General features: G+C 42.1%; 1 protein-coding gene across 2 annotated transcripts in view; it reads left to right on the forward strand.

The window, feature by feature from the left end:
* Positions 1-19,574, forward strand: part of PLCL2 (phospholipase C like 2) — a 244,775-nt gene that overhangs the window by 145,742 nt on the left and 79,459 nt on the right. For both annotated transcript variants that reach the window (XM_073568069.1, XM_073568076.1), the window contains exon 3: positions 311-2,791. In XM_073568069.1, the coding sequence (XP_073424170.1) occupies positions 311-2,791 (2,481 nt within the window). The remainder of the gene's footprint in view (positions 1-310; positions 2,792-19,574) is intronic.

Below are 19,574 nucleotides of genomic sequence, written 5' to 3' on the forward strand. Positions count from 1 at the left end.
CAGCAGAGAGTCTGTGCTGGAAGCAGGGGGACTGCAAGTACCACTGCTTTTATCAACTGGAAACTGGAAAACCCCTTTAAAAATAGTACTTTTACTATGACTCATTTTGCCTTTGCAGTAATCTATTAATTTGAGGAATTCTTGTGTTAAGCATATTTTGAAGAAGCGGCAGAGAACAGGTTCTTAGAAGAAAAAAAGGAATTCCTATCTTGCAAACTTTTTGTTTTCATTATTTATCTTGTGTTTTTTTTTTTCTTTGTTTCTTTTTTGTAAGTAATCTTTTTTTTTTTTTTATAACTTTCATTTCTAGGACGGCACAAAGCAGAAGCGAGAACGAAAGAAGACCGTATCATTCAGCAGTATGCCAGCCGAGAAAAAGATCAGCAGCGCAAGCGATTGCATCAATTCAATGGTTGAAGGATCAGAACTGAAAAAAGTCCGCTCCAACTCTAGGATCTATCACAGATACTTTCTTTTGGATGCAGATATGCAATCTTTGAGGTGGGAGCCTTCAAAGAAAGATTCTGAAAAGGCAAAAATAGACATTAAATCTGTAAAAGAGGTCCGAACTGGAAAAAATACAGATATTTTTCGTAGCAATGGAATTTATGACCAGATTTCAGAAGACTGTGCTTTTTCTATAATATATGGCGATAATTATGAATCCTTAGATCTTGTTGCAAACTCTGCTGATGTTGCCAATATTTGGGTAACAGGTTTACGATATTTAATTTCATACGGGAAGCATACTCTTGACATGATTGAAAGTTTCCAGGATAACATGCGGATGTCATGGCTTTCTCAAATGTTCAGGGAAGTAGATGAGGAGAATGCAGGACAGGTACCATTATGTAAAGCTGTGCAATTTATAAAGAGATTAAATCCAGGTCTTAAAAGCGGCAAAATTGAATTAAAATTCAAAGAGTTGCAGAAATCGAAAGATAAAAGTCACACCGATGTAACCCAAGATGAGTTTATTGAAGTTTTCCATGAACTTTGCACTAGACCGGAGATTTACTTTTTGCTAGTGCAGTTCTCCAGCAATAAGGAATATTTGGACACAAAGGACCTCATGATGTTCTTGGAAGCTGAGCAAGGTGTTGCACAGGTAACGGAAGAAATCAGCCTTGACATTATCAAGAAGTATGAACCATCTAAAGGCCAAGAGAAAGGTTGCCTGTCGTTGGATGGCTTTACAAATTATCTTATGTCTCCAGATAGTTGTATTTTCGATCCAGAACACAAAAAAGTTTGCCAAGATATGTCACAACCTTTATCCCACTATTATATAAATTCATCCCATAATACATATTTAATAGAAGATCAATTTAGGGGTCCTTCAGATATTACTGGGTATATTCGTGCTCTCAAAATGGGGTGCAGAAGTGTAGAACTGGATGTCTGGGATGGTCCAGATAATGAACCTGTCATTTACACTGGCCATACAATGACAACGCAGATTGTTTTTCGCAGTGTGATCGACATCATTAACAAATATGTCTTCCATGCATCGGAGTTCCCATTGATTCTTTGCTTGGAAAACCATTGCTCAGTCAAGCAGCAGAAAGTCATGGTTCAACACATGAAAAAAATCCTAGGAGATAAACTTTATACCACTCCACCAAATGCAGAAGATGGCTATCTTCCGTCTCCTGACACTTTAAAAGGCAAAATATTAATAAAGACTAAAAAACTACCCCCTGAGTGCTCGGGGTTTGAAGGAGATGTTACGGATGAAGATGAAGGTGTAGAAATGTCGCAAAGGGTAGAGAAAGGAGAAGGGCAGCAAAATATAGTCCCATTGAAGCGAATACAGCTTTGCAAAGAGCTGTCTGACCTTGTTAGCCTTTGTAAGTCTGTTCAGTTCACAGATTTCCAGACATCTTTCCAGAACCAGAAATATTGGGAAGTGTGCTCCTTCAATGAAGTGGCAGCTGGCAAATATGCCAATGATAGTCCTGGTGATTTTGTTAACTATAACAAAAAGTTTCTGTCTCGAATATTCCCAAGTCCAATGAGAATAGACTCCAGCAACATGAACCCGCAAGATTATTGGAAATGTGGTTGCCAAATAGTTGCTATGAACTTTCAGACTCCAGGTTTAATGATGGATCTTAACATCGGCTGGTTTCGACAGAATGGAAACTGTGGATTTGTTCTACGACCGGCCATAATGCGTGAGGAGGTCTCTTTTTTTAGTGCAAACACAAAAGATTCTGTGCCTGGAGTATCTCCTCAGCTTCTTCATATTAAAATAATAAGTGGTCAGAATTTTCCAAAACCTAAAGGGTCAGGAGCTAAAGGAGATGTTGTGGATCCTTATGTCTATGTTGAAATTCACGGAATACCTGCAGACTGTGCAGAGCAGAGGACAAAAACTGTACATCAGAATGGAGACAATCCAATATTCGATGAAAGCTTTGAGTTTCAGATTAATCTTCCAGAACTAACAATGGTTCGCTTTGTGGTGCTTGATGATGACTACATCGGAGATGAGTTTATCGGGCAGTATACCATCCCATTTGAGTGTCTCCAACCTGGCTACAGACATATTCCTCTACAATCTTTAACTGGAGATGTTTTGGCTCATGCCTCTTTATTTGTCCATGTAGCTATTACAAATCGCAGGGGTGGAGGAAAACCTCATAAACGCGGTCTGTCCGTTAGGAAAGCGAAGAAGTCCAGGGATTATGCATCAATGCGGACATTACTGATAAAGTCCATTGATGAAATTTTCAAAAATGCCATTCAGCCTATAAGAGATGCCACAGACCTACGTGAAAACATGCAGGTAAGAAAACCATTAAGGTCACAAACTAAACTTACCTCCTGAGGATGTATACATATTAATACACAAATATTTTTCAATCCATCTTCCTTCATTTTAAATGTTATGTTTCTTTTCGTCTTTTTTTTTTTTTTTTTTTTTCCATAAAAGCAACTTTTTGAAGTTGACTAAATTTAACCTTGAACATATGGTTGTCAAGGAAAAAAGTTCCCCGCACCTGCCTCGCCCTGTGTCTTCCTTATGCTTAATCGCTTCCACTCTGGCAACCTTGAGCTATTAAAGGCAACCTGTGACCAGGCTGCTACTCCATCTGAGAGCACCATAATTTCGGGCCAAAGACCCTGATGTCAGGGGCCACTGCCATATAAAAATACTTTGAATACAAGATGGAGGGCCTGTTACAGGTTTTGTAGCAGTCAAAACTTTAGATACTCTATGGCTCTGAGGATCTGTTTAGTCGTTCAGTACTCTTCCTTATGCTTAATCGCCTTCCTCCAATCTCCACCATCATATGGTAGACGTAAAGCATGATCTTGAAGATCAGTCCTCTACAGAGCAGCATTAAAAAATACTTTTCCCATCATTGCCATATCTAAAACATTTTGCCAGACCTGGGGTTTTGCCTTGCAATTATTCCGGGGCATATTAATTTTTCCATCATAGTCCAAAAGATTCAGGTTGGAATCATTTATTTGAATACGGTAAATTGTGTCAGTCGAGTAGAGGTCACATTGTTGGATTGGTGCCTGTAGTCTGGTCACAAGCTAAACTTTCTAGTTTATGTGCAGGCAGGCAGACATTCTTCATATTCTGAACAGTCTGCCTCCCGTGACAGGTTCTCCCTCATACTCACTGCAGCAGTTTCAATACTGGTGGCTGGAAAGTATTTCTGTTCGTCCTGAAATGCTAACATGTGGTTTAAACAAATATTTAAGGATCCTGTTTTAATTCAAAGGTTTAAAGTTCTGCTTTGTTTGAAAGAGGCGGACATTATTTTACTTTTGACATGTGAAAGATCATCTGACTTTAGTGCACACGCTTCACTGCACTTCCCTGAAGTTAGCCAAAAAAACAAGCGCACACTACACTATAGAGCAGTGGTCCCCAACGTTTCTGACCGTGAGAGCCACATTCAGCTCTGAGGGTCATGAGCCACATCCAGCTCCCATTCTCGCTCACAGTGGTGGCAGCCAAAGCCCTCATTACAGGTATAATAACTAAACCTTTTCCACAGAAATCAGCCTGAAGCAAGATCTAAGGGGTATATCAAAATATTTTGTTGGGGTTTTTTTTTCAGCTGCAGAATTCCTATAATTCAGACCAGAAATTCTCTCCCGTTGGCAGAAGACTTGTCTGTAATCCTCTGTCTCAGCAGAATTATCCTCTAAGGCTGGGATCACACATGCGAGAAACTCGGACGAGTCTCACATCTTAATACCCGGCACTTACGCTGGCACTCGGGAGTGGAGAGTGCGGCTGCATAGAAATACATGTAGCCACACGCTCCTGTCCGAGTGTCGATGGTAGTGCCAGGTATTGACGTGCGAGACTCGTCCAAGTTTCTCACATGTGTGATCCCGGCCTAAGGCCATGTTTCCACAGTGATTATTTGGTGAGATTGTGACGCTGCAGATTTTCAGCAAAATTTCATGCTTCAATTGACTCCATTCCGTTACTTGTAAAGTTTTTTCGTTGCATTTTTGAGTGTTTATTTTGTTTGTATTGCATATTTTTTCATTTTTGCTTGTGTTTCTTTTTGTATATTGTGTTTTACATAAAACTACAGTGTCTGGTAAACTTCCTGCCTGCTGAGCTTTGATGAAGCTTTATTGACAGTGTTGTGTTACATCCATTTTTGCTGTAGAAATGCAATAGAAACATATTTTTATATGCAGATTTTCTGCATCTCATTAAAGTCTATGTGGAAAACCCACAAATAAAACACATATCAACAGCAAGAGAAAGTGATTGCTGCAGACTTTAGACACTTAAAGCATTTCGCATTCTTTAGTGCTAAAAAAAAGGCCGAGGGGCAAGAGATTTAAATACATGTCAGAAGCAAAAACATGCAGTGTGTAAGACAGTCATCTGAAACGCGTTTGCATAATTTTTTAATGGTTTTTAGTGATGAAGTTGCGTCTTCCTTTCCCTATTTTTGCGCAATAAAGTTTGGCTTTGATAGAAGATTCTGATGCTGATCACTATTCTTTGCTCCTGCCGAGCTCTCGCCCATTACAAGTTTCCATGCATGGATCTTCTTATTGGTGAAATGAGTTTTTTGGCCTTTTTGATTATGTACATGTCACCCACTTTGCTGGAACTGTAACACGCTGCAATATATATATATATATATATTTTTTTGCATGAAAATATGCAGCAGAACTTTGCCTAAATGAGCGTCTCACACCCAGATCCAGCAGCTGATTGTAAGGTTGTAAGTGCGGTGCGGATAGGGAGGCGGTTATCATAGAGGTGATGATCATATGCTGCAGTCTGTCCTGGGGAGGGTGAGGAAGGACAGTTTGTCTGTTTTTAAACGGTATCAGGGGACAGGGGCTTTTGAAACCAGAAAACTCCTTTAACCCTTGTAACATCCGCTACTTAACTGCAACTCACACTGTCAGATCAGTCAGTGAGGATTTAGGACACATTACATGGCGATACTTTCCATCAGTATTTGTTATCAGACGCCAGGAGAGGATCCAAAACGCAGAAGAGGTGACTGATGCAGTTATTATTTTTCTCTGTGTTTGTTCCCCCTGGTTTTAGCTTACAAATACTGATGGAGATTACTGCCCCAAATACTCACTGTGTGAATGAGGTGTTGAAGCTGCCTGTAATCCTGTAATATACTGTCAGTCCTTACTCCGGGGGTGAGTGCACACTCACAGGTGCTGTACTGCAATGCTTGTCTCCTCTTCTCCATCATAATCACCGGAGCAGGGGTAACCCCTGGGGCAAAACTGCGGCCGGCAGATGTCAAGACGTATGACTCAGTGATATGTGATGGACCCCGACTCCCAAATAAAATGTAGCAGACAGAAGCACAGAAAATAAATACACAGAGAATTGCAATTAGGTGTCAAACATTCTCAACTTTATTTAAATTCACATGACACCGAAAATGGCACAACCCCCGACTCACGAAGAGTCACCCCCCAGCACTCAGGAGTGGAAAAAACCTCTGTGGTGGAAACCTCTAGGGAACCATGGCTGGAGGGCTGCCCTTCCCTCAGGCTTATAGAGTTAGTTCCAATATAATAGATGGAACTACAGAATTTTACAATTTTTACATTTTACCAGATTTACAGAGAACGGCATAACAAATATAGACTATAAATGTGATAAACCGGTTGTGGAGAGATCTGGCTGCGATATCTGCCACCACATTGGCTGCTAGAACGAATTTGGCTGATCTGCTTCCCAGGTGGATGTACAGGATCATTTCTCCCTCACAGATCCAGGTCTGAGTCTCAAGAAGTTGGACACTTGGATAGTAGGATTATTCGTTATGGATGACCCCTAATAGGATAAATATCCCCTCCCAATTTATCACCGATTAAGGTCATAGATCCTTCCATGAACTCCCAAAGGAGAGCAGCTCTTTGTAGAGGGTAGCAGATGGGAATCCTGTTCTGGGGACCCCCTCTGTTACCTTCCCATGCCCTGGGGGTGTCTAAAGCAGGCAACCCCTTTCCCTGCTAGAACCTCCAAATTACACCAAGTCGGCACATTACGTGGGGTGGTCAAGCTCAACGTCCTCAGGCGCATTATTAATAGCGCTGATTGTGGCAGCGCGCCCTTCTGTTATGGAATCCTCTTTATGATTCTTGTTTATGACCTCATAACAGTTTGTTTTGGTTACTACAGAGGCTATTACTGATGCTGGGACCAAGTATCAACCCTTTATTGGTAATTCACTTTCATTATAGAGGTAAATAACTGCACTTGTGACCAGCAGGCACCTATCATTATGGCTTCGCTTAGGCACCAAAAGACATACAGATTAAACATGCGAGTGTTTCAGGAGTGTTTTGCAATTTTTAGATGCAGAGATTGGCTTATAACTGGCATTTTACAGAGAAAAAAAATGAAGAGGAAATGACTTGTAAAATATTATCATAGGGAATTGCATTTCAAGCATTTTCCTAATGTACATTCTACATAGTTATATAGGTTGAAAAAAGACCTAGGACCATAAAGTTCAAACTATCTTCAACATTATACATTTTCTTTTGCTAAATTATTTAGAAATATACCCAAAGGAGAAATGGAGCCAAGAGAAATAAATGAAATATATAATTTTTATTGTTACAATTCAAATTTATAATGAATCAGTCAGAAAATTGAATACATAAGGGAATCAGCAAGACCTAGTTACCACACACAGATAAGGGAGGATACAAAATGGCAATATAATGACAATTGCATATACCTGTAAATTGGCCCTATATGATGCACAAAAAAAAGTTGTAAATGGTATTCAAAAATAATTACCCACCGAAAAATGAGGAGGGAAAATGTGCAAACAAATATACTGTGTGTGTATGTATACATACATACATACATACATACATGTATATATGAAAAGGCGCAGATATCTCTCAATAGTCATTTAAAGGTGCAACAGTGCATAATTATGTGATCCATAACCTGAACCTACAAAATAGACCCGGGAAAAAGAAATTTTAGCCTGATATCAGATGTGACTGCTACCATTATAAGCCTGATCGTCTGAGGGAAAGAAGGTGATCCTGAAGTCAGATCTACAATGTAAAACACAGACACGGGGCTATAACCTGATACCAAATATAACTGCTGCCAATAGTAGTGATTTAGCCAGAAAAGGAATATATGCAATATATCTGATAGTCATGAAATGAAGCCGGGAACCAACCTTTCTGTGTAGTGGGCTGCGGGACCCCAACGCGCGTTTCACTACGTAGCTTCTTCGGGGGGCATACATTATTTAGAAATCACAATGATATGTTTTGTTAAAAAATATCCAGACCTTTTTTTAAAAGCGGTCATAGTGTCTACCATTACTACCTCTTGTGGTCGGCATTCCATAGTCTGACTGCTCTAACTGTAAAGAACCCTTTCCTATTTTGCGGCCAGAGTTGTGAATGTTTCATTACCCTTTGCAAGGTCCTGGAAATTGATGTCATGTGCCAGTACTATGCATTGACTACATATGTATTTATACACATAAATGAGATCTTGTATTAATGTAATAATCTAGTTTCCACCTTTTGAACTGACTTTAAATTCCAAATATCTTTTTTACAATGTGGAGCCCAAATTGGATTCCATTTCCAAGATGTGGCCTTAGAGCTCATATCCATCACTGTAGAAAAAAACGGTCTGATTTTGGTCCAGAAAAGTGGGACAAGTCTCATGCAAGTGTTATGCAATTTTCATGCAAGTGCAATCCGATTTTTAACACCTAGCATCTGATTTACATCCGATTAAAACGGGACTGCAATGCAATTTTAACATGAGCTCTTACATAGAGCAATTGTCTATGTAATTTACACATATTTTTCAAAGGATCTACTCTTCAAAATATATATATATATATATATATATATATATATATATATATATATATATATATATATATATATATACACACGCACAGTATATATATACACTAGCTGAAGAGCCCAGCGCTGCCCGGGCATAGTAACTAACTGTGGTTAGTTATAGCAAATTATAATTATCCTCCATCCTATAGTCCTGTGCCTATATACCCATCATACATATCCACGATCTCATAGGCCCTTGCCCATATACCCATCACACATCCTCCATCCCATAGTCCCATGCCCATATACCCATCACACATCCTCCATCCCATAGTCCCATGCCCATATACCCATCACACATCCTCCATCCCATAGTCCCATACCCATATACCCATCACACATCCTTCATCTCATAGTCCCATGCCCATATACCCATCATACATATCCTCCATCCCATAGTCCCGTGCCCATATACCCATCATACATGTCCGCCATCCCATAGTCCCGTGCCCATATACCCATCATACATATCCGCCATCCCATAGTCCCGTGCCCATATACCCATCACACATCCTCCATCCCATAGTCAACCATTATGACGACATAATGAGCGGCGGGGCTTGCAACCTATGATGACATCAGCGTCACCATGGCAACCATTATGACATCATAATGAGGGGAGGGGCTTGATACACACACTTTTTCCCCATTATGTAGATATGGGTCAAAATTGTTTGGTGAATTGGAACGCGCGGGGTTAAAATTTCGCCTCACAACATAGCCTAGGATGCTCTCGGGGTCCAGACGTGTGACTGTGCCAAATTTTGTGGCTGTAGCTGTGACGGTGCGGATGCCAATCCCGGACACACACACACACACACACACACACACACACACACACACACACATACATACATACATACATACATACATACATACACACACTTGAGCTTTATATATTAGATATATATATTATATATAGAGAGAGAGATATTAGATAGATAAAAACATATATAAAAATGTGAGTGATATATATAATCAGTGCTTTGTGTAGTTTATTGCACATTTCTTTTTTTCAGTAAATAAATTCCTTTTGTAAAACAAAGGCGTGGGATCCCCCCACATTTTATTAACCAGCAGAAGGAAAGGCGACACCTGGGGGCAGATATTTATAGCCTGGGAAGAGGGTAATACCCATGGAGCTTCCCAGGCTATTAATATCAACTCACAGCTGTATACCTAGACTTTCCTGGTTATCAAAATAGGGGAATAAAAAAAGACGTAATTAATAGCAAGAAAAGGCTAGGCAGACAGCTGTGAGCTGATATTAATAGCCTAGGAAGGAGCCATGGGTATTGACCCCCTTCGAGACTAAAAAATATCAGCTCTCAGCCACCCCAGAAAAGGCGCATCCATAAGATGCGGCAGTTTGGCATGTGGGTTGATAGTTGAGGGGTTGATGTCATCTTTGTACTGTCAGGTGACATCAAGCCCATGGTAACCAATGCATGTGGTTTCCTATTTTGGACTTTAGTTGGATGAACTAAGTAAAGCCTGGAAGTTCTTACATGGACTTCTGGAGCTGGAGAAACGTTATTAAAAAGTCTGTGACAATATAAGTTGGGGTTCAGGAGCCAATGTCAATGTTTTCTATAGTTTGTAAATAAATCCATGTCCTGAGAATGCAGATACAGGTAAAAGTTGAACTTGTTAGGAGTTCAATGTGCTGGCGCTGTTCTGATCCTGAGACAATGGATCCTCTACTGCCACATTCTGTACAGCATTATATAATCCTCGGTTTCCCATAATACATGAAATCTATACAACGCTTCCGTACACAGAGGGTATATACACCAGTCCTGCAGGTTACAGATGGGGTAAGACAAGGGGCAGTAATTATTTTAAAAATGTACATTTCAAAGAGAAGTCTTCATTGTTTTTCTCTACTTCATCTGTAAAAAATAAAATGTATTTTAATCTCAGTTATTTGAGGTAGCTGGGTAACATCCTCTGGTCGTGATTACATAATGTTTATCATTAATTAAAAGAGGCAGAGGAACAAAGTATGGAAATATCCCAGATGATGATTAATCCTTGTTGAGCATTAAAGGAAATCTATCACCAGGTTTTTGCGACTCTGTCTTAGAGCAGCGTGATGTTGGGGTCAGAGACCTTAATTCCAGTGATGTATCACTTACTGGGCTGCTTGCTATGATTTCTTTAAATCACCTGTTTATCTGCTGCAGATCTAGCAGTTCTCTGAATGCTGACCTCTGAATAACCCCACCACTAATTGGCCTGCTTTTTGTGTACATATGCAGAAAACAGCCAATCAGTGGTAGGGGCGGGGTTATATAGAGCCCTTGAATATTGAGTACTTCATGGCATCAGATTTACTAGTCCTGTAGTGATAATCTCCTGCTGATAAAACAGTAATTTTATAATAACTACAGCAAGCAGCCCAGTGACATATCACTGGAATCAGGGTCTCTGTCTACATACAATGCTACTCTCGAATTAGGTGGAAAAAGTCATCATTTTCTGCCAGAGGACGATCCGGAAATGAGTGATACTGCTCAGTTGTCCTTTAGCAGCAGCAGAGAATAAATTTATTGTATAGCCCTTATATCCTGCTCATCGGGCCCCATGCGCCAGTAAGGGCAATAATGCCCTAATGGCTGCCCTGATCGCGCTGACCACAGAGGACACCCCTATATTCCCTAGTATTCTTCAATTGGCTATATAAAAATATTTTATTGTGTTTTTTTTTTTTTTTTTAGCTGGAGAATCCCCATAATTCAGACCTCAAGTTCATGGCAGCAGATTTGCTAGTCCTGTAGTGATAATCTCCTGCTGATAAAATAGTAATGTTATAAGGAAATCAGTGATACTGGTCAGTTGTCCTGCAGGCATAACAGGTGTCCGGAGGTGAGAGCAAGACATGATCTTTGTAACCACGAGGATCACTGACAGAGGACACTCCTATATTCCCTAGTATTCTTTAAGAGGCTATATCAGAATATTTTGTTGTTTGTTTGTTTGTTTTTTTAGCTGGAGAATCCCCACAATTCAGACCCCAAATTCTCTCCCATTGGCAACAGACTTGTCTCTAATCACCTGTCCAAAATCATCAGAATTATCCTCTAAAGCTCAGTGGTCCCCAACGTTTCTGACCGTGACAGCCACATTCACCTCTGAGGGTTGTGAGCCACATCCAACTCCCATCCCTGCTCACAGTGGTGGCAACCAAAGCCCTCATTACAAGTATAATGATAACTAAACCTTTTCCACAGAAATCAACCTGAAGCAGTATCCCAAGAGATCTAGGGCTTCCCACAGTATCCACATTTGGTATTCTCCCATCCAGCACTCCCAACACACTGTCGCATCCAGCTTCAAGCACCTTTGAAAGTTAGTATTATCCTGGCTACACCGTACCATACTTCAATTTTATCTAAACCCCAAATAACAGAATATGTGCATCCAGGTCTTCTCTTCTGTGCTGGAATTCACCATTTTAAGATGTGCTTCTCATACCTGTTTGCTAGACCTGGAGCTAATGCACCAAGCTGGCAGATAGGCGCGAGCCACATTTCATGGGACCGCGAGCCACATGTGGCTCCCGAACTACAGGTTGGGGTCCGCTGCTATAGAGAAATGTAGCAAAAGCTTCAAGGTCCTAGAGATTTAGAAGAAAAAGGAGAAAATTCCAGCATCTAAAATTCCCAAAATTTATTTTGCAGTTCACACAAAGAACACCTGCGAGCGTTTGAAACGCGTTGCCTTTTCAGTTGCGTGGATTCATGTTTTTAGTTTTGGAAATACATTTTTGGAATTATCTCCTTGCTTTTTGTAAGTGTGCGTGTCGTCTTGCTTCGGCACGCCTAGGACTACTGACTAGGTGAGCTCGTTTCGAAACTCTTTTCTGGAGATGTCTGTGCTGCTGATTGAGGTTTGCAAAAATAGACTTTGCCGTAAATTAAATGGGTTATCTACCATTTAGACAAGCCCTTCTGAATTCCTATGTTTCCCCCCCTGTAAAATAATACCGCTTATATTTACTCCTGCTTCCTGCGCTGTTAGGGTAGCTTCACATAGTCCGTAAATGCTTCACGATGGACGCTGCATACTTACACAGGGTCCAACCCGCAGCGTCCAGATGTTACAGCATAGTGGATGGGATTTCAAGAAATCCCATGTCCACTATGCGTGCACCGACGCCTGCGGATCACCTGTGGAGACAGACATGTGGTGTGTCTTTCCGGACCGCAGCATGTCAATTTATCTAGCGGCCAGGTGCTGTGTCCAAAGTGCTGCTGATTCCTGAACGTGTGGACCTACCCTTACAGTCGTGTTGGCACTAACTCTCCCAGGGGATTACGTGACATTGTTATGTAACGCAGTCCCTGCCGCCAATCAGCAGTGGGTTCTGTCTTCTCTTCTTTGGACGAATCAAGACATCCAGAGGAAGTGAGCGAGCAGCAGCAGCTTTTTCTAGATGTCATTTGTCAGTAGAGTAGGAGAGGAAAGTGAAACCAGTGCTTATTGGCGATAGGGATCATGGGATTGTTATGTTTCTGGGAGAGCCAGTGGCGAAATCACTGGAATGGCGCCAGCACCGGAGGTGTGTATGTGTTATTATTTTACAGGGGTGAATCATAGGGATTCTGAAGAGTTTGTCCGAATAGTGGACAACCCCTTAAAATTTCTCTTCTATAGTAAAGGGATAGTCATTTTCTCTATTAGCGTATATAATATTTTATAGTTCTATCATTATTAGGCAAAACTAAAGACAATATCGAAATATTGTCAGTACTCAAGCAATGTCTAAAGAATAAGCCAGTTTTGGGTGGCCGTTGGCATTTTAGCATTACCATTATGTAGAAGGTTTACTTTACAGGTTATCAATGCAATTTTTGACAATTATTTCTGAGATTTATTACTGTGGTGTGTGAACAATGAATAAAATGTAAGCAGTAGTCACAACTGATTTATTATGTTGCCTGTTAGCTTTCTATCGCAGAGCTTTTGGCCAAAAGTATTTGTTACGTTTTATGATCCTACATTGGTATCCAAAAGAGTTATAAAGAGCATCACAATTGTATATGATGGTAAAATACTGTGCTAGGCCAATGTTGTATTGTGCAACCAGAATATCTCTCGAGTTCACCTTCAAAAGGGTCACCATCTTCAGACTATTCTAGGTCCTGATTATTTGCTACCTTTTATTACATAATATGTTTAGTTTAGGCTAGTTTCACACTTGCTTTTTTTTGCAGCGCGTTTTTCCCGCAAAAAAACGCATTAAAAAAACGCATACAAATGCATACAAACGCTGCGTTTTTTTCCAGCATTTTAATGCGCATGCAGGAAAAAAACGCAGCGTTTTTGCGCGTTTGTATGCGTTTTTTGTGCGTTTGCGTTTTTTTACAGATTTTGGAAAAACCCCACAAAAAAGAAAAAACAACCATTCAACAACACACAAGACCAATGGGACTTCATTGTGGGTGTGGTATGTTAATATATATACACCCTGTCTACAGTATTCTTCACATTTGCTTGATTCTTCTCGTGACCATGGATCTGCGCTGGAAGAGTTTTCACTTCAACTTGGATTTGGACATCGCGATGGCTCAGGCGTATGCAGTTGCTTGCCATGAACAAAGGAAGAGAGAGAGGCAGCGAAGACGGCGGCGTATGTGGATACATCCGATTGTTGAACTCCGGGAGAGCCGTGGGGCATACCATACCCTCTACAGCGAGCTCCAGTCAAACCCGGAGAAATTTACAGATTATATCCGGATGTCCCACGAAAGTTTCATGGATTTGCTTGCTCGTGTCCAACAATCCATCCGGAGACAGGACACACAGCTCCGTCGTGCGATTCCTCCTGAGGAACGGCTACTGGTGACATTACGGTATGTTTTAAAAACAAAGGGGTGTGGTCTGATGTTTTTTTTTGTAAATTTAGTATTCAAAACCTTGGGTAATTAGTTTTCGTGAATGTACTAATATTTTTTTTATAGTTTTTAAAAATAATATACATAAATATTAATTTTACTTCTTTGTCTGTTCACAGATTCCTGGCGACTGGAGAAACCCTATCCTCACTACACTTCCAGTACCGTATTGGAATCTCTACCTTGTCTGGAATTGTTGCTGACACCTGCCGGGCTCTCTGGAATGTTCTTTGCCCAGAATTTATGCCCCTGCCCACCGCTGAAAAGTGGATGGAAATTGCTGACAAATTCTGGACAGTATGCAATTTTCCCAACTGTTTGGGAGCTGTTGATGGGAAACACATACGGATCATCAAACCCCAAAGAACGGGATCTGAGTACTATAATTACAAAAAGTACTTTTCAATAGTACTCATTGCAATTGCGGATGCCGGATGTATGTTTGTAGCAGTGGACATTGGAGCATTTGGCCGTGGTAATGACTCGCAGGCTTTTAAAAACTCAGACATGGGCCGGAGGTTGTATGGCAACCAATTTAATTTCCCTATGCCACGGCCTCTTCCTCACACCGAAGCTCCGCCACTGCCCTTTGTAATGGTTGGCGATGAGGCTTTTCAAATGTGCGGAAACTTACTGAAACCCTACTCCAGCCGGGACTTGGACCACACCAAAAAAATTTTTAATTACAGGCTGACCAGGGCCAGAAGAACTGTCGAGTGTGCTTTTGGGATTCTTGTTTCCAGATGGCGAATTCTGGGCACGGCCATTAATCTTAAACTTGAAACAGTCGATGAGGTGGTGAAGGCCTGTGTGGTTCTACATAACTTTGTGATGGCTAAAGAGCACCCGACCTTTGAACTGGACGATGATGCTCCTAACCCATTGCCTGAATTCACTCAGCACACTCTCAGGTCATCCGTTGAAGTTGGCCAAATGAGGGACAAATTTGCGGCCTACTTTATTTCTGATGTAGGACGGGTGCACTGGCAAGATGAAATGGTGTAATGTTGTTGTTTATGGTAATAAAAATCCTTATTTGATACCATTACTGAGTGCACTATATTTTTTAAACTCCGATTAATTAAAAAACTTCCCATGTATAACTGAATTTTGTTATGTTCACACACCTGGGCAGGTAAATACACATACGAGTTAAAATGCAGCATTGCTAGTCTGCGTGAAATATATTGGAATGAGCAAAGCTGCAGGCCATGAATCAGGAAACCATTTTTTTTCAAGATAAAATTGTGCAAATAGTTTAAAACAAAGTATGTGATTTTCTCAAAACACAACACTCAAAACCCAACCCCAATGAAAGTCCATGGGGAATACAAGTCAGCATTGAGTGGATGAATGTAATCTGCTCCATTAAAAGTTATTACACTAGGCCTTTGAATGACTATACTAGGCCGTGGTATTTCAAATATGAGTATACTAGGCCTTGGGGCTAGTAGTATAGTAATATGTGAAATACCACGGCCTAGTATAGTCATACCAAGGCCTACTGTAATAACTCGATTTTTAACAACTAGCATCTTGTTTCAACAAAAACAAACTGGTGAAACTAGAAAGAAACTTATTTTTTAGACAAGTTTCAACAGTTTGTTTTTCATGAAACCAGATTCTATTTGGTAAAACTAGAGTTATTACACTAGGCCTTGGAATGACTATACTAGGCCGTGGTATTTCAAATATGAGTATACTAGGCCTTGGGGCTAGTAGTATATGTGAAATACCACGGCCTAGTATAGTCATACCAAGGCCTACTGTAATAACTCGATTTTTAACAACTAGCATCTTGTTTCACCAAAAACAAACTGGTGAAACTAGAAAGAAACTTATTTTTTAGACAAGTTTCAACAGTTTGTTTTTCATGAAACCAGATTCTATTTTGTAAAACTAGAGTTATTACACTAGGCCTTTGAATGACTATACTAGTCCATGTTATTTCACATATGACTATACTAGCCCTTGGGTTGGTTTTTAACATGTATTTACCCATCAGTGTGTGTGAGCGGCGCAAACAACATTAATGAAACTTATTAATGGTGAACCACAAATGTAAATTTATTTTTTATCACAAAAAAAAAATTTAAAAATTATTTTTTACGGCGTTTGGGGGCAGATGGTTTCAATTTGGGGGTGTGCAGGGAATATGCAACACTTGCAGTTGAAGACGGTGTTTGAGGGGAAGGGGCAACAAAACTTGTGGGGGAAGGTAGTCCAGTTAAGGGAATTAAACTTGGAACACTTGTAGGAGAGGAAATCTGTTCAGTTACATTAGTTGTAATGGCATGTCGCCGTAGGCTTGTGTGCCTGGACCGACTTTGGCCCAATGCCCGCCTTGATTGATTTCGCCTTGAAGTAGGGGCAAATATGGAATGTAGGTCCCCCGTCTGCTGGTATGGCTGCTGCTGCTGAGGTGGCGGCTGCTGCTGCTGAGGTTGCGGCTGCTGCTGAGGTGGCGGCTGCTGCTGAGGTGGCGGCTGCTGCTGAGGTGGCAGCTGCTGCTGAGGTGGTTGCTGCTGCTGCTGAGGTGGCGGCTGCTGCTGAGGTGGTTGCTGCTGCTGCTGAGGTGGCGGCTGCTGCTGAGGTGGCTGCTGCTGCTGAGGTGGCGTCTGCTGAGTTGGCTGCTGCTGCTGAGGTGGCTGATGCTGCTCTTCTTGTTCAGTGCTCGTCCTTGCAGGAGGACTGGTGGCGGCAGTGATGGCCCAGGTTTGCAGAGTGGTGGTGGCAGGGCTACTACATGTTGTTGTAGCGGCAGGGCTGTTCCATGTTTGCCTAGTGGTGGCTGAGCTCCACGCATGCATGGGATTGGCGGTGGTGCTCCAGACAGGAGCAGCGCTTGCCATGGTGGTGTCGGTGAAGTGACCAGCTGCACTCAGACTTGTGGTGGTGTAACGGTGGGTGTCCAGCCTTTGAAGAGAGGTGTCCGTGCAGTGGTATGCAGCACAAGTCGGTAGTGAGGTGAAGCGAGTCAATGGTGGCACAGGTGGAAAGGACACCACTGACTGCTGACCGTACCGATTATGCTGCATAGCCTGCAAGAAAGCATTGTTGCAGGCCTGCAGCACATTCAGCTGTTGATCAGGACTAAGGTGTTCCGCCATGCCCTTTTCAATCTTACTAAAAAAATGGTGTGCTGGTCTGTTGAGGTCGGCCTCCAGACGGTCAAGGCGCTGTTCTACAGAATTGAAGCGGTGTTCAAAGTGGTTAAAACCACGTTCCATCAGTGCAAAACCGCTTTCAACTCTGTCGGACAGTGACTTGAGGCTGGAATTAAATGTCTCGCTCAAATGCATAAACTCGGGCAAGACATTCCTGTCCAAGGCCCTCTGCCGCTGGCGGGTAGTGCCCGCATAACCAGTGGCAGAGACCTGGGACAGGGGAACACCTGATGGCCCAGCTTCCTGGTCACCAGCTGTGTGTGTGTGGGACCTGCAAGGTGCTTCCTGGCTGTCGGATGGCTGGGACGGGTCAGAGGACGTCCGACGAAGGACCGCTCCAGGGCCAGGTTGCAGGGTGCTGCTCCAGGTGCTGTGGAAGAAAGGAAAATCATTACTACCATGCCTTTACAAGAAGCATCAGCTGTGGATTAGAAAAACACAGATTAATAAAAATAAAAACCCAAAATGTATAATACTTACGATCTTGTGGCAAGGACCGGTCTTAGGAACTGCAACGCGTGATAGTGACGGTATCTAGTTCTGGTCCTTGACGCAGATCCACTGCGAACCTGGCCCTCAGCACGAACATCACTGTTGAAGCGGTCCTTGATCGAACGCCAACGTGTTCGGACTTTGTCCACTGTTGATAAAAAAAAACAGTGCCGTCAAGTACAACAGTCACTGCTTCACAATTTAGCAATACAATACTCAAAGCAGTCACTGTACACCCCGATGACACTGTTGGGTTTCCTGCTAGAATACACCTAGCACGAAACCCAACAGTGCCGTCAAGGACAACAGTCACTGCGGCACAATGTAGCAATACAATACTCAAAGCAGTCACTGTAGACCACGATGACACTATTGGGTTTCCTGCTAGAATACGCCTAGCACGAAACCCAACAGTGCCGTCAAGGACAACAGTCACTGCGGCACAATGTAGCAATACAATACTCAAAGCAGTCACTGTAGACCCCGATGACACTGTTGGGTTTCCTGCTAGAATACGCCTAGCACGAAACCCAACAGTGCCGTCAAGGACAACAGTCACTGCGGCACAATGTAGCAATACAATACTCAAAGCAGTCACTGTAGACCACGATGACACTGTTGGGTTTCCTGCTAGAATACGCCTAGCACGAAACCCAACAGTGCCGTCAAGGACAACAGTCACTGCGGCACAATGTAGCAATACAATACTCAAAGCAGTCACTGTAGACCACGATGACACTGTTGGGTTTCCTGCTAGAATACGCCTAGCACGAAACCCAACAGTGCCGTCAAGGACAACAGTCACTGCGGCACAATGTAGCAATACAATACTCAAAGCAGTCACTGTAGACCCCGATGACACTGTTGGGTTTCCTGCTAGAATACGCCTAGCACGAAACCCAACAGTGCCGTAAAGGACAACAGTCACTGCGGCACAATGTAGCAATACAATACTCAAAGCAGTCACTGTAGACCACGATGACACTGTTGGGTTTCCTGCTAGAATACGCCTAGCACGAAACCCAACAGTGCCGTCAAGGACAACAGTCACTGCGGCACAATGTAGCAATACAATACTCAAAGCAGTCACTGTAGACCACGATGACACTGTTGGGTTTCCTGCTAGAATACGCCTAGCACGAAACCCAACAGTGCCGTCAAGGACAACAGTCACTGCGGCACAATACAGAGCAGGGAAATACTCACTAAACGCCTTTTTGGCGGATGCTGTGGCGCTGTCCCAGCCATCCATCAACGCTGCGGCCACCTCATTCCATAGCCGCCGTGTCACCACATTGTCCTTGTACAGCCGGTCACGGCTGTCCCACAACGGCGAACGCTCCTGGACCAGGCTGATGAGCTGCTCATTATCCAGGTAGACGTCTTCATCCCGTTGTGGAACCTAGACAAAACACATTCATTAGAATAATCAAATTTAAATTGACTAAAAAGTTACAAAAAAAGAAAAAAAAAAAAGAGTAAAAATAGAAGATAAAAAAAAAAAAAAAAACATTACAAATCATTTGATACTTACATTACGTATCACCACCGGGACTTGGCTTCGCTGCTCCTGCTGTTCGCCCTCACTATTCCCGTCCGCAGATGATGATGACGATGTCTGAAAGTTGAAAAAAACGTA

This window comes from Dendrobates tinctorius, unplaced genomic scaffold, assembly GCF_039654945.1.
Source record: "Dendrobates tinctorius isolate UK_male_01 unplaced genomic scaffold, ASM3965494v1 ptg000005l, whole genome shotgun sequence".
NCBI classification, from domain to species: domain Eukaryota; kingdom Metazoa; phylum Chordata; class Amphibia; order Anura; family Dendrobatidae; genus Dendrobates; species Dendrobates tinctorius.